General features: G+C 34.8%; 1 protein-coding gene across 1 annotated transcript in view; it reads right to left on the minus strand.

Moving 5' to 3' along the window:
- TRAPPC8 (trafficking protein particle complex subunit 8) overlaps positions 1 to 14,465 on the minus strand; it is a 121,328-nt gene that overhangs the window by 76,630 nt on the left and 30,233 nt on the right. Inside the window, exons 6-11 of the mRNA XM_042782627.1 lie at positions 13,430 to 13,583; positions 11,041 to 11,134; positions 9,945 to 10,204; positions 9,477 to 9,592; positions 8,625 to 8,775; positions 1,783 to 1,883 (exon numbers count right to left, since the gene is read on the minus strand). Coding sequence (XP_042638561.1) covers positions 1,783 to 1,883; positions 8,625 to 8,775; positions 9,477 to 9,592; positions 9,945 to 10,204; positions 11,041 to 11,134; positions 13,430 to 13,583 — 876 coding nt within the window. The remainder of the gene's footprint in view (positions 1 to 1,782; positions 1,884 to 8,624; positions 8,776 to 9,476; positions 9,593 to 9,944; positions 10,205 to 11,040; positions 11,135 to 13,429; positions 13,584 to 14,465) is intronic.

Consider the following 14,465-nt stretch of genomic DNA (forward strand, 5'->3'; position numbering starts at 1 on the left):
TGCATCATTCAATGTTCACATCTCCCAAATTCTGAGCTTCATGAAGACAAGGAAGATCTTCACAGACAAAAAACCAAGCTTCTTGAACTCTTTTACTCCTGTGGCTTCCCTGATATTTCACTCTCCTAGTTCTACCTCTTTAGGAGCTCTGGGGCCAGAGTGGAGAAGGCATTTGGGCTGCTAACCAGGTCAGTGGTTCAAACCCACCAGCTGCTCCACGAAAGCAAGATGGGGCAATCTACTTCCGTAAGGATTTACAGCACTGGAAACCCAGTGGGGGCCACTATGAGTGGGAATCACCTCAACCGCAGTGAGTTTGGTTTGGTGAGTTCTACTACCTCTTGAGCCTTCTCCTTTTCAGTCTCCTTCAGTGTTCCTCCTTCACAGGAGGCTGTATCTTCTGCTACAATCTCTAAATATATTCTTAAGTAGATACAAAGTTAAGAGATGAGATCACTACCAGTTCCAACATTTATTAACTGTGTGCCCTTGGGCAAGGTAATCTCTTTAAGCTTCAGTTTCCTAGTCTATATAATGGGGACAACAAAGAGTAGCCAGCACTTCATAGGTTTGTTGTGAAGATTTAAGTGAGTTTGTAAATTACTTTGACATAGTAGCAAATGCTGAGCACTACACATAAATGTTCACTACTATTTTGTTCTTGTTATAATGTTGTAAAAAGACTAGTATTACTACTGCTACTACTATCTCTACTTCAATAACATGCCTCTCTATCTCTGCTTCCAACTCATCCATTCTGCACAGAAAAGTCAGATTTATCTTTCTGGAAAATAACTTTTATTATGTCAAGGTTCTACTCAAATACTCAACTCTCCATTTACTACTACATAAATCCTGACTATAACTTAACGATTTACCTCAAAATTCTGATTTATCTCAAAATTCCCCTCCCAATTTACTATCCAATACTTCCCATCTATACAAACCTTCAATCTAACCAGACCTCTACTCCCTTTCATCAGTAATACTGCATCTGAAACATCATTCCTGCCAATCAAAATTCCTAAATGTCTTCATGGCTATCAAATTTCAAGCATCATTCCTTCAAGGTCTATTCATCAACCCATCTAAACCAAATCCATTGAGGTCAAGTTGATTCCGACTCACAGAGACCCTCTAGCACAGAGTAGAACTGCCTCACAGGGTTTCTTTTCAAGGCTGTAAATTTCATCAGAAGCAACTGCTACACGTTTCTCCCTCAGAGAAGTTGGTGGGTTTGAATCACTGACCTTTCAGCTAGCATCTGAGTGCTTTAACCACTGTGCCACCAGGGTTCCTCCTGCTCATCAAACAGCCCATGAAAGCTTCTCTGGCCACTTCTAAGTTCACAGTCTCCTTACAGGTGATAAGTTGTAATTACTATAGAGTTCTAATAGAACCCACTCTGTGTACAAAACATCTCTTCTTCCCTGGACTGCTATTTAACACTTAGCGGTTTGCCCATTTAACAAGTTCAAAACGGCTAACTCCAAGCTTAGCAGGAGTTATTGTTAGAAATATCTATGTAAGACAAATCACCCACAATATAATATACAATCTCAACATTACCTCAATAAATTCCTAAGCACAAATGGAAAAATAGAGAATAATGATATACTGATTAAAAAAAAAAATCACCTCATCATATTTGACTTTGTTGGTCTGATTTTTATATAAGATTTAAAGGATGTAAAATGGTAAGACTAGCAATATATCTAACACCAATATAAATGTCCGACTTTATATCTAAATGTATAGAATATAAATATTATAGTCACCTACTTGCAGATATCCCTGTATGTCTGGATTGCTGTATCCATGTAATGTGCAGGGTATGGCCTAGGCGCTCCTGGCTGAAGAAAAGCCGACACCGCTGCCATTTCCTAATGGAAAAGACATTACGTATGTTACTTCAATAGGAGGCATATCCTTGTAGGGTAGCATACAGGAAGCCTAAAAACTGGAATAAAATGTTAAGATTTTTTATGAATGAACATGTAAAATTTTATAGCCTCATGAAGACTTGAAAATATATTTACACTCTGTCAGACCCAAAATTCTTTAGTCCAGTTTTGAAGTGTGTCATCTGGTATATAAATGAGATTTTCAAGTCCTAGTAGACACTTTGGGTTATAGTGTATATAACATACTAAGTAAGCCAAGCTTAAGATTTCTATTACCACTTCCTCTCTGTTCTTCCCTATTCCTCAATGAGTAGAGAACAAATCAATAAGATCCTATAGAGACAAACAAAAAAAAAAAAATTACATCTCTCTCCGATTTACTGCTATCAAAATATAAAACTAGGGCTCCCAACAGCTAACACTATGAGTATATTCTACTATATACATACTCTAGTTTATATTATATTACACAGAAGTATAAAGACTTTTCTTATATATACGTTATTTTAAGTTTTCTAGGCCATCTTATTTCATTATTATTAACACCTATTCCACTATTAATATGTAGGACTTTAGTTAATCATTCAAATACTATGCAATGATGCTAAAAGATTTAGAAATGAAGACTTTGGCTCACAGTGCTGTATTTTACTATACTTATACTTGTACTGGAATACAGACCAAGTTTTAATAATAACTTAGCTACACCAGCTCAACAATAAAAAGACAAAGAATCTGATTAAAATATAGGAAAAGCACTTGAACAGATATTTCTCCAAAGACAGACAAATGGTCAGTAAGCACATGAAAAGATGCTTCGTGTCATTATCATTAAAAACCAGTTGTCATGGAGTGTTTTCAACAGCTGGTTCTTCAGAATGAGATCACGTGCCTTTCTTCCAAGGCACTTCTGGGCAGACTCAAACCTACCAACTTTTTTTGGTTAGGAGCCAAGAGAATTAACCATTTGCACCAGACGAGAATTCCATTAATCACTAGGGAAATGAAAATCAAAACAATGAGATATCACTGTACACCCACCCACAAGGATGGCTAATATCAGAAAAACAAAAAATAACAAGTGCTGGCAAAGATGTGGAGAAACTGTAATCTTCATCCATGGCTGGTGGGAAGGTAATATGGTGAAGCCACTATAGCAAACAGTTTCAAGACTCCTCAAAACTAAGCACAGAATTATCATATGACCCAGCAATTACACTCTGAGGTATATACAGTAAAACTTGCAAATGCCAGAACCTGGGTAAAGCAGGAACCTGTCAGAGAAAGGAAACTCAAAAATATTTTCCACTAATAAAGAAAGAAAAGTGGTTAAGACAGCACTATGCTACCAGAGCTCCTGAATGTACACTATAATTCTATAATGTATAAAAATGTTTAACACACTTAATGTACAATATAATACTCGTGTACAAAATATACACTATATTTACTATATATGGATCTATATACACAAGGAGCTCTGGTAGCATAGTGCCTAAGGCACTTGACTGCTAACCAGAAGGCTGGTGGTTCAAACCCACCAGCCACTCCTCGGAAGGAAGATGGGGCAATCTACTTCCATAGTGATACTATCTCGGAAACCCAAGGAGGGGTTGCTATGAGTCGGGTCTGACTCCACAGCACACAACAACAACAACGTAATACACAAGGAGCTCTGGTAGAGTAGTGCCTAAAGCACTTGACTGCTAACCAGAAGCCTGGCAGTTCAAACCCACCAGCCACTCCTCGGAAGGAAGATGGGACAATCTACTTCCGTAGCAATACTACCTCGAAACCCAAGGAGGGGTCGCTATGAGTCGGGTCCAACTTGACGGCATATAACAACAATACCAATATAATACACATATATAATTTAATAAAATTAAACTAAGAAAAACATTCTGTAAGAAAAATATGCCAATTTGTAAGCCAATTTCAAATTTGCTTCTGCTGTAAATATTAAATCAATATACAACCAAAATTAATATTATTTTATAGAAGCAGTGTGAACGCTCAGAATAATAACCTCAAGTTTCTGAATGACCTTTAGCTGTTGTTGCTTTTGTTAGGTGCCACTAAGTTGGTTTCCAGTCACAGTGACTATATGTACAACAGAACGAAACACTGCCCAGTCTTGCATCATCCTCACAATCATTGCCATGCTTGAAGGCATCATTGCAACCACTGTGTCAATCCATTTAGCTGAGAGTCTGCCCTTTTTCTGCTGACTCTCTACTTTACCTAGCATGATATTCTTCTCCAGAAACTGGTCCCTTCTGATAACATGACAAAAGCACAAGACATGAAATCTCGCCATTCTCACTCTTAAAGAGCATTCCTGATGTACTTGCTCCAAGCTCACATTTGCCAACACAATTCAAATGTATCAATTCTTCTGCAGTCTTCCTTATTTACTGTCCAGCTCTCACATGCCTATGTGGCTAATAAAAATACCATGGTTTGGGTCAGTTGCACCTAACTCTTCAAGGTGACATCTATGCTCTTAAACACTTTAAAGAGATCTTTTGCAGATTTGCCCAATGCAAAATGTTGTTTCATTTCTTCACTGCTGATTCCATGGGCAATGATTGTGGATCCAGTTGTGAGGACTTTATGTTCAGGTGTAATACATACTGAAGAGAAGTCTTTGATCTACCTCAGTAAGTGCTTCAAGTATTCTTCCCTTTCAGCAAGCAAGGCTGTATCATCTGCATTATCACAAGTTAATGAGTCTTCCTCCAATCCCGATGCCATGTTCTTCTGCATACAGCCCAGCATGTATTTGCGTAGCCTACAGATTGAATGATGTATGGTGAAAAGATACAATGCTGATGCCCACCTTTCCTGATTTTACACCACACAGTATCCCCTTGTTCTGTTCAACCAACTGCCTCTTGGTCTATGTACATATTCCTCAGGAAATTAGTAAGTGCTCTGAAATTCCCATTCTTCACAATGTTATCTAAACATATTCAAAAGCCTTTGCATAATCAAAAACCTCAAGTATACATACTTCTGGTACTCTTTGCTTTCAGCCAAGATCCATGACATCAGCACTTCATTCCATGTCCTCTACTGAAACCATTTTGAATTTCTGGCAGTTCCATGTCAATGTACTGTTAAAACAGTTTTTGAATTATCTTCAGCAAACTTTCACTTGTGTATATTAATGATATTGCTGAGTAATTTACATATTCCGCTGGATCTTCTTTCAAAAGGGCACAAATACGGATCTCTTCTGGTGGCACAGTGCCTAAGGCATTTGACTACTAACCGCTCCTCAGAAGGAATATTGGGGGATTGACTTCTGTAGAGATACAGCCTCCGAAATCCAAGGAAGGGTTGCTATGAGTCGATCCGACTCGATGTTGTTGTTGTTGTTGTTTGCCGTCAAGTCGGCCCCGACTCATAGCGACCCCTCCTTGGGTTTCCGAGGCAGTATCACTACGGAAGTAGGAATGCCCAACCTCCTTCCAAGGGGTGGCTGGTGGGTTTGAACCGCCAGCCTTCTGGTGAGCAGTCAAGTGCCTTAGGCACTATGCTACCATGTCTTCCAAATTTCTTGGTATAAACAAGTGAGCACCTCCATCACTATACCCATTTGTTGAAACATCTCAGTGGGTGTTTCTTCAATTCCTAGAGTCTTCAGCTTGGAGTTCTTCCTTTGATACCATCAGTTCTTGACCATATGCTACCTCCTGAAATGGTTGGACGTCAACCTATTCTTTTTGGTACAGTGACTCTGTATATTCCTTCCATCTTCTTTTGATGCTTCCTGCATTGTTCCATATTTTGCCCATAGAACATTCAATTTCACATCTTAAGGTTTGAATTTTTTCTTTACTTCTTTCAGCTTAAGAAATCCTGAGCATGTCCTTCCCCTGTAACTTTCCAAATCCAGGTCCTTGCATATTTCATTATAATGCTTTACTTTGTCTTCCTGAGCTACCCTTTGAAATCTTCTGTTTAGTTCTTTTATTTCATCATTTCTTCCATTTGCTTTAGCTACTCTCCATTCAAGAGCAAGTTTCAGACACCCATTTTGGGCTTCTCTTCCTTTCCTGCCATTTTAATGACCTTTTGCTTTCTTCACCTGTGACCAATGTAACTTATCATCCATTATGTAAATTATCATCCATTAAATTATGTTTTATGTTCCACAACGAATTATTACATTTTACAAACATTTTCATTAAGAACTGAAGAGTAACTACTTAACCTTCAGTGAATTATGAAACTTTAAACAATGAAAAGAAAGTATTTCTCAAAGAATTCCTATTACTAGTTTTGCTATGATACATATTTTACCCTGTTGTTACTATAATGAAATATTTATTATCTCTAATTCACATCTTAAAAGGCATGTAGTCTAGTCTACCACAGCATATTTCTATCTTACCAATTAACGAATTCATGAGTGGTAAACAGAAATAATAACTAATAAAAATGAAATCTGTATTAGTTTACATATAATTTTTTCTTAGGAAAGGAATCAAAATAGCAAATTATTGTAACTTTTAGCAGAAAAGGAAAAAGCCCTCAGCTCAGCTGCTGCACCTATAGAGCTCTCTTGGCTGTATTAAAAGAAAATAAAAAATGAACCCTTGCACTTCGGTGCACTGGACTCCCTCTCCTGAGAAGTAGAGCCCCAGACTTGTAAAACCTGGGGGCTCAAGGCAGGCTGCACTTCTCTTTGTGCTCACCTCCATGGCAGGTCCACTTGTTAGGAGCTCCCCTTCCACTTGCACAAACCCTTCCATATCCAGCCAGTTTTCACATATTGGTTTTGTGTATTTTTTAATATTCCCTGAAGCACCATCCAGCTGTGCTCAGCTGCCTGTCTAGATCACACAGATGCTCTCTTAAGATATCATTTAATGTTTTTGTTACTGCCCCAACCTTGTTTTTCCCCAAGATTTATTATTTTTATGGTAGGACTTTTAAGACAACAATGATTTTCAGGTATACATACATCATATTATAGCATATATAACTTTATTTTCGAGTGTTAAGCTATTTTCTATCCTATAACTGCCACTGATATCTCCACTTAAATCACATAAAACATTTTATTTATCAGATGACAGATAGAAATGAAAAGGCTTAAAGACCACAAAATCAAAAAGATTTTTTGTCATGTTTTTATAAGGTTTTACCTATATACAAAGTACATTAAGTTTTCAAAGATAAATGTACATATATAATGTATTAATAAAATAGGTAAATACTTTCAATTTCACATTAGCTTATATTGGATGAATATAATAAAGAATTAAAGAATATCTAGTCAAGCATAATTCATACAATTTTTCAAACACTCATGAATACAGCATTTCAGTTCCTCATCAAGGTTTTTAAAGAGCTGTCTAACTTTTAATTAAAAATATTAGAAAAATAATTTTTCTATTTTAGCTTCACATTTTTAAGTTCTCTCTTTTAATTTTATACAAATATAGTATTAAAGTCAAAGTAGATGCCTATTATTAAACAAGTGGCCACATGACAATGATGAATGAATTAAAGTATTAGAGTTTTAATATACTTTCATTCTTCACACTCTTATTTATGAACTTACTTTACTTAAGATTAAGTAGAAAACAACACTCTGGTCTTACTCTTTTCCAACAACACAAAGCAGATTGCATATGTATTTGTGATAAGTTTTCAAAAATATTACAAGGAAATAAAGCAACAAATATACAAAGTTTTACCCAAAACTTCTGGGTTTGCACATCAATTATAAAAACTAACATGACCAACGCTGAGAGCTTATTATATACAAGGCAGTATGTGAAGCATTTAACATGCATTACACCTTATCTAATCCTATTCCAGAAGGAGTCACATTTTAAAAATAAGAAAACTGAGGCTTAGACATATTCAGTAACTTGCCTCAGATCATGATCTGTCTCATACCAAAGTACACGTTCTTAGCCAATAGACAGTAAAACCTGCAAAAGCTGGAAACTGTGTAAAGCAGAAACCTGTGAGAGGGGGAAAAAAAATGCAAATATTTTCCACTAATAGAGAGCGACAGAAAAGTGGTAAGACTGTACCCTGTCAAAGGTGGAAAACTTGTGAGACCTGGATAAACAAGGCAGGGCCTTTCAGTTTCAGCTTTCACAGGTCTCACTGTATAGTCTTCCACCACAAAAAACATTTCAAGAAACTTCAAAACACTTCTCCAAAGGTCCAAAATCATCTTTTAAAAAATGCAACTTTAAATTATACTTTGCACATAATAAAAAAAAAAATTCATATTAAATTTTGAAAATGGACACAAACATTAGAAGGCATTAATCAAAACTAGCGTAGTGCCTAAGGCACTTGACTGCTAACCAGAAGGCTGGTGGTTCAAACACACCAGTCACTCCTCAGAAGGAAGACTGGGCAAGCTACTTCCATAGTTGATACTGCCTCGGAAACCCAAGGAGGGGTCGCTAAGAGCCGGGTCCGACTTGGTGGCACATAACAACAATAACAACAATCAAAACTAAGAAATCAACCATCATGTATGACCACCTTAAAATGTACAGATGGAGGGAAATAAATAAGCTCCGCATAAGTGAATTCAAAATACATTAAAAAAATGCATAGTACTATATGCTCTCTGAGTACAACTTTCAACTCTAGGTATTTTGTTTGCTACTTCATACACAGAAATTTCTCTATCATTTATGGTAGCAGAAATAAGAAATTATAATACTGCATAATACCAACCAAGGCACCAGCTGCATAAAGCATTGCTTGCTCATTAAGAAAATCCTTTTTTGCAGTATGGTAGCAACTATAAGCCAAATCATAATGCTGCACCAAAAAACATAAGTCAGCCATTTTCCTGATTTGTAGTTCTGGTGCTTCTGGTGGATACCTGTAAATATAAAATAAGTTATGTAAATAATTTATAATTTATTACTACTAAGCCATTAAATATTATAAAATATGTAACAAGCTGCCCAACTGATCAGAACATAAGAAAAACTGATCCTGCTTTATAGAAATCTACCTCCATGAAGAAAATGGAATTTCTCAAGATATCTGCAAACAGACAGTTACATCTATGCTTATTTAATTTAAAGTCCTATACGAGAAACTTCTCAACACAACGAAAGCCTTTTCTCCATGGTCAAATTATAAACTAAATACTTAATTCCAGGTGACTCACTTTTATATATAAGGAAAAAAATGAAAATCCAAAATGAGTAAATTTCCTCTTTCCTTAAAACAGGATTTGACATTAAAATTTACTAAATATATGCCATGTTTAGATATTTTAGATAGAAAAGTTACTAATGAATACCTAATCTAACTTCATTGTTTTACAAGGGAAAGAGACCCAAAGTTAAGTGACTTTTCCAGTTATCTTGTTTATTTTTGATGTCACATTTCTTAGAGGTCTGAGGTTGCCTTAATTATTTTACTTACAGTTATTGTTATTTATTATCTACCTGAATTTTGACCATTATGAAACTAAGAAACTAAAAAGGTAGTCCTCTCTTTTTGCAGGATATCCTAAAGTCAAACATAAGTTAGAAATAAACACAGGAAAATTCAGAATTATATTCTACTCACAGTAAACCAGATGTATTTTTCAGCTCATTAATGCTCTTTTCTGGAACTTTACTGCCACTAAACCATTTTTTAGTTGCAGAAAATAGAGATCGACTCAAACCTTTTCTTGAGATGAGCTAAGAAAAAAGATTAAATATGTTGATAAATATGGACAATTTCATCATTCTCTTTCTCATACATAAGAAAAAAACCTAAATAAGTGAAAAGCTTTAATAACGAGCAAATGTTCATTTTAATAACGCTGATTTAAAGAAAATGGTCTAATATGATGGCAACAGCCCTACTAAAAACTGGTAAGCCTTTCCAGATTTTAAAGAATTTCATCAGTGATGGTAATTTTCACTAAGTCCTAGTACTGGCCTATCTTAAAAACAAAACATTTCAAATATTTTAAACAACTTATTTTACCATGTTCTCAAATTTATTAACTATTGAATTTTTAAAAAATACTAACCAAAAAATTCTTACCTGATCATTTAATTGTCTAATTGTTTTCTCTATATGTGGCAAAAGGCCCCGGAATGTGAATTCTTGTATAAACTGTCGAATTCTATCATGATCGGTAAGGGTTAAACATGCACCATGAATTGTTCCAGTATTTGTTTTCTTAGTTTCATGTGATGATGAAGCAGATTTTACATGATCTGGGCCATCAATGCTGTTAGAAGGGTCACTGGATTGGTCCAATTGTAGTGGGTGAGCTCTAAAGTTATTTGGTAAGCCATCCACTGAAAAACAGATCTTTCTTTTACTCTCAGAATGCAATAGAAACTAGTGATAATACTACCATTTTGCTAAAGAAAAAGAAGTAAAAATGCTGGAATTCTTAAGTATAATCTTTTTGCGTATCTTATAAGTCTCAGATAATAACATTAGCATTTTCTCCAATAATATTAGAAGACTTGGATCAATTTTCATTGGCTGGTGGTTCAAATCCATTAGAAGACTTGGATCAATTTTCATTGGCTGGTGGTTCAAATCCACCAGCCACATCTCAGAAAGAAGACTGGGCAATCTACTTCCATAGAGATACCCCCTAGGAAACCCAAGGAGGGGTCTCTATGAGACGGGACCAACTCGACAGCAGTGAGTTTTTTTTTTTTTATCTTAGAAATTCATCTAAATCGAGAAATGAAAACACAGTTTTTAAATAATATAAAGAATTACTTTTACAAAGTACAACAAAGCCGTAAGAAAAATTTAACAAAACATTTTTAGAACTCTCACTACTCAAACTATACTTTTAAATACAGAAATGAAGCTCTCAAAATCATATGAATTTTGGGAATCATCAACATGGATCACATGTGTCCTTGCTTTCCACAAAATTTTTTTAAAAAATAAATATGTACACTATATAAAGCAAATTGTTAAATATTAAAAAACAAAAAATAAAATCCAAATCACCCAATAAATTAATTTTCAGGAAAAAAGTTAACCTGCCCATTATTTTTTTTTTATTATGAAAATTTCTCCCACTTTTTACCTATAAAGGTTAGCATGCTTTGACAACAATGTATAGGTTAACCAAAACAGAAACTTAAAGAAAGTAGTATATCAAGACCTTTGACTTCGTTATCTAATCCATCCAATGAAAGCAAGTTACTATCAGAATTCTTATTTGATGTTATAGTACAAGGACCATCTTCATATGATTCCTATCAAAATAAAACAAAAAAACATTAGAGGCTATATTTAATCATATTTAAGATACCATCGAATTCAACAACTGTGGTTGCTCTGCTAATTATTGGCATCATTTATTTTCTACCGCAAGACTCATCTTCTAATATTCCAAATTCTTAACTTTTTCCATGTTTCTTTCACTATCACTCTAATTCACATCTACTGTGTTAAACTCCCTTTCACACTCAATATATTACTCTTAATTCTTCTGCATTCAAAGTATCTCTATCTCTGCTTATCTGATAATATATGGCTAAGTGTACACATGTCTAAGCAAAGGATAACATTAGGAGAGATGAGCCACTAGACCCAGGCAAAGGAAGAAAAGAGGAATGTCACAAACACGGTATCGCTAGTCACGCACAATGTTAGACAGTAGAGTGAACTTTGAATATATCAAAGAGTTTTGGAAAATATATAAAATATATCCTATTCAATGTTTCAGGGAGCTCTGGTAGCATAGTGGCTAAGGCACTTGACTGCTAACCAGAAGGCTGGCGGTTCAAACCCACCAGCCACTCCTCGGAAGGAAGGTTGGGCAATCCTACTTCCGTAGTGATACTGCCTTGGAAACCCAAGGAGGGGTCGCTATGAGTCAGGGCAACAACAACATTCAATGTTTATTTGCACAAAGGCATCAGTTAGTTTTCAGTCACCAATAAAATGTAAACTAAAAACACTCAGTCTACTGCACAAACCAGTAAATATGAAGTATTCTGAGTGCCACATTCTGTGGAGAATATAGAAACCAAAACTTAACAGGAGTAAAGTGAGTAAGATAGGGGGCAATCTGAAACCAGCATGGAAGAAACTGGGTATATTTAGCCTGGAAAAAAAAATAAAAGGAGACATGGAACTACCCTTCTATATTTTAAAAGTTGTTTTAATGGAAAATCGATAGGGACTTCAAACGACCAATGGGTACAAGCAATAGAGAGAAAAAATTTTGGTTCATACTCAAACAGTTAGTAATGGAATGGGTCACTAAAAGAGAGTGAGTACTGTTACTACATGAGGTCATTCACAGGTTTAAAGGAAATTAAAGCATTAAATCAGGGGTATAAATTGATTGCTTTTATACTATCTTCCAATCCTGGGCTTCTAGGATTCTAAGCTACACAACCGACTCTGTGGTAACTCTGTCTTCTGTTAAAGGTTCTCAAACTAGACTACCTGGGCTTATATCCCCCTCCCCCATCTTATAAAGCTGGGACTCTAAACTGAATTTTTCAGTACTGCTCCTAGTTGAGTGTAGCCCTGAAAGACCACTTTGAAAATAAAGCTCCGTCATATCCAGCTGGTTCTTTATTTTCTCTTTTCCCTAGAATTATCTTTAAAAAGGTCAGCAATCATCTCAAGAATAGTATCAATATTTGTAAAATACAAGTAAGGCACTATATCTGGATCTAAAATTCCATATATAAGATGAAAATAAAAGCAAATAAACAGACTACTAAATAAATATTCTAGAAATGAAAATTAGATTAATTTTACTATAATAGAATTTTTTAAAATATCACATAAAAAGTACATGATGTGGTTTCATTGTACAAAATATATTTCCCATCTACTTAAGATATTCTCCTTTTCAATAAAAATGGTCAAATCTTGATTATCTGAACTAATTTATAGGAACTTGGCATTGTATTATTACCAATATCACACTATTTTATCTTAAAAGTATGACAGGCCTTAAAACTTTACACATACCCAATTAACATTAGTTTAAAACTCTAGATTAACATAAGAGTAAGTAAGGAAAAAACAGCACTTCCTAAAAATGCAGAAGGAAAGGAAATCAAAGAAAAGTGAGGAGAAAATAGCCCACCCACCTAAAAAGAATGGGCTCCAAAAGGTGGCCATAAGAACAGCATGTTGATAATGTAGGTAGGCAACCCCAGAGCATGTGAATAATAAAGAATTGACTGTAAGCATTCATAATCAATTAAATAAGCAAGTCAAAAATTCCCTTCTCAACATGTCTAGTCAATCTAACTCAATTCTTAATGTGTAATTAACTTTTTCATCTTTTAAGAAAAAGTCAGTGAACACTTATATACCTGAAAAAAATATGCATAAGGAATTATTGTAGTTGATTAAAAACAGTTTTTGAGTCACTGATTCCAAAACTAGCAAGATTCCATGAAATAAATATTCATTACTGCACTACTTAGACCAAAGCATAAGACTCAAGAATGATATCCTTATGTGATAAAACTGAAAACACAAGTTTTGGGGTTTGCTTCATTATTGTTTTTTACATATACCTGGTTTTGAATACTATTTTTCTGGAGATACTGACTCCAAGGATCTGGTATCTGTTCATCTGATGATCGATTAGATGTTCGAGAATTAATTTTAAGTAAATAGCAACCCTGAGTTCCGTATTTCTGTTTCATTTCTTCATAAATTGAATCAGCTCTAAAATTATAAAAAAAAAAAAAAAAAGAAGAAAAGTTTGTAGCAAGTGAGGAGTAGACTTCAAGCAAAAATAGACATGAAAATACAAAAATAATGCAAAAAATAACACCTAAAAAGAAAGAAAATAAGAGGGTAGAATAACAAACAATTTAAACAATAATCAAGGTCTTCACTTAAATTTAGTTAGTTTGGATATCACCTTAAAGCACAGTTATCCACACCTGCCAAAAACCTACTGCCTTTAAGTCAACTGTGACTGGTGGCAACCCTATAGGACAGAGTAGAACAGCTCCATACATCTTCCAAGTCTGTAAATCTTCACAGTAGCAGACAATCTCATCTTTCTTCCGTGGAGTCACTGGTAGATTCGAACTATCCACCCTGTGGTTAGCACCCAGGTGCTTTAATCACTGTCCCACCAGAGTTCCCTAGAGTTATCCAAAGTATGTTCAGTATTTTAAGATAACTAAATTTCCTGGTTGGTGGCAGATAAGATTATTCAAATGATAAGATAGCCTCAGAAGTAAACAATATAAACTGATGGGAAATTAAAATCTCAGTCCAGAGTTAACCTAGTTTAAGTAGATAGTTTCAAGTCAATCAGCCATTTGGTGTAAAAAAAATAACTAGAAAATATACATATAAATGTTGATGTTAATACAACATAAATAACAAGCTCAAGAAACACCTAAATCATATTACATCCTATAAAATTATGTTGGATGAATAAAACAGTTAAAAATTTATATAAAGCAATCTATCTACATACGAATGCACTCATGTAACAATACAATAACTTCCTGCTTATTTTACAAACAAATAAACAAAAGAATAGCTGATCTAACACTTGAATTACTACTTACATATCCTAGTTACAACCAT

Source organism: Orycteropus afer, unplaced genomic scaffold, assembly GCF_000298275.1.
Source record: "Orycteropus afer afer isolate SDZICR_OR568_19922 unplaced genomic scaffold, OryAfe1.0 scaffold00394, whole genome shotgun sequence".
NCBI classification, from domain to species: domain Eukaryota; kingdom Metazoa; phylum Chordata; class Mammalia; order Tubulidentata; family Orycteropodidae; genus Orycteropus; species Orycteropus afer.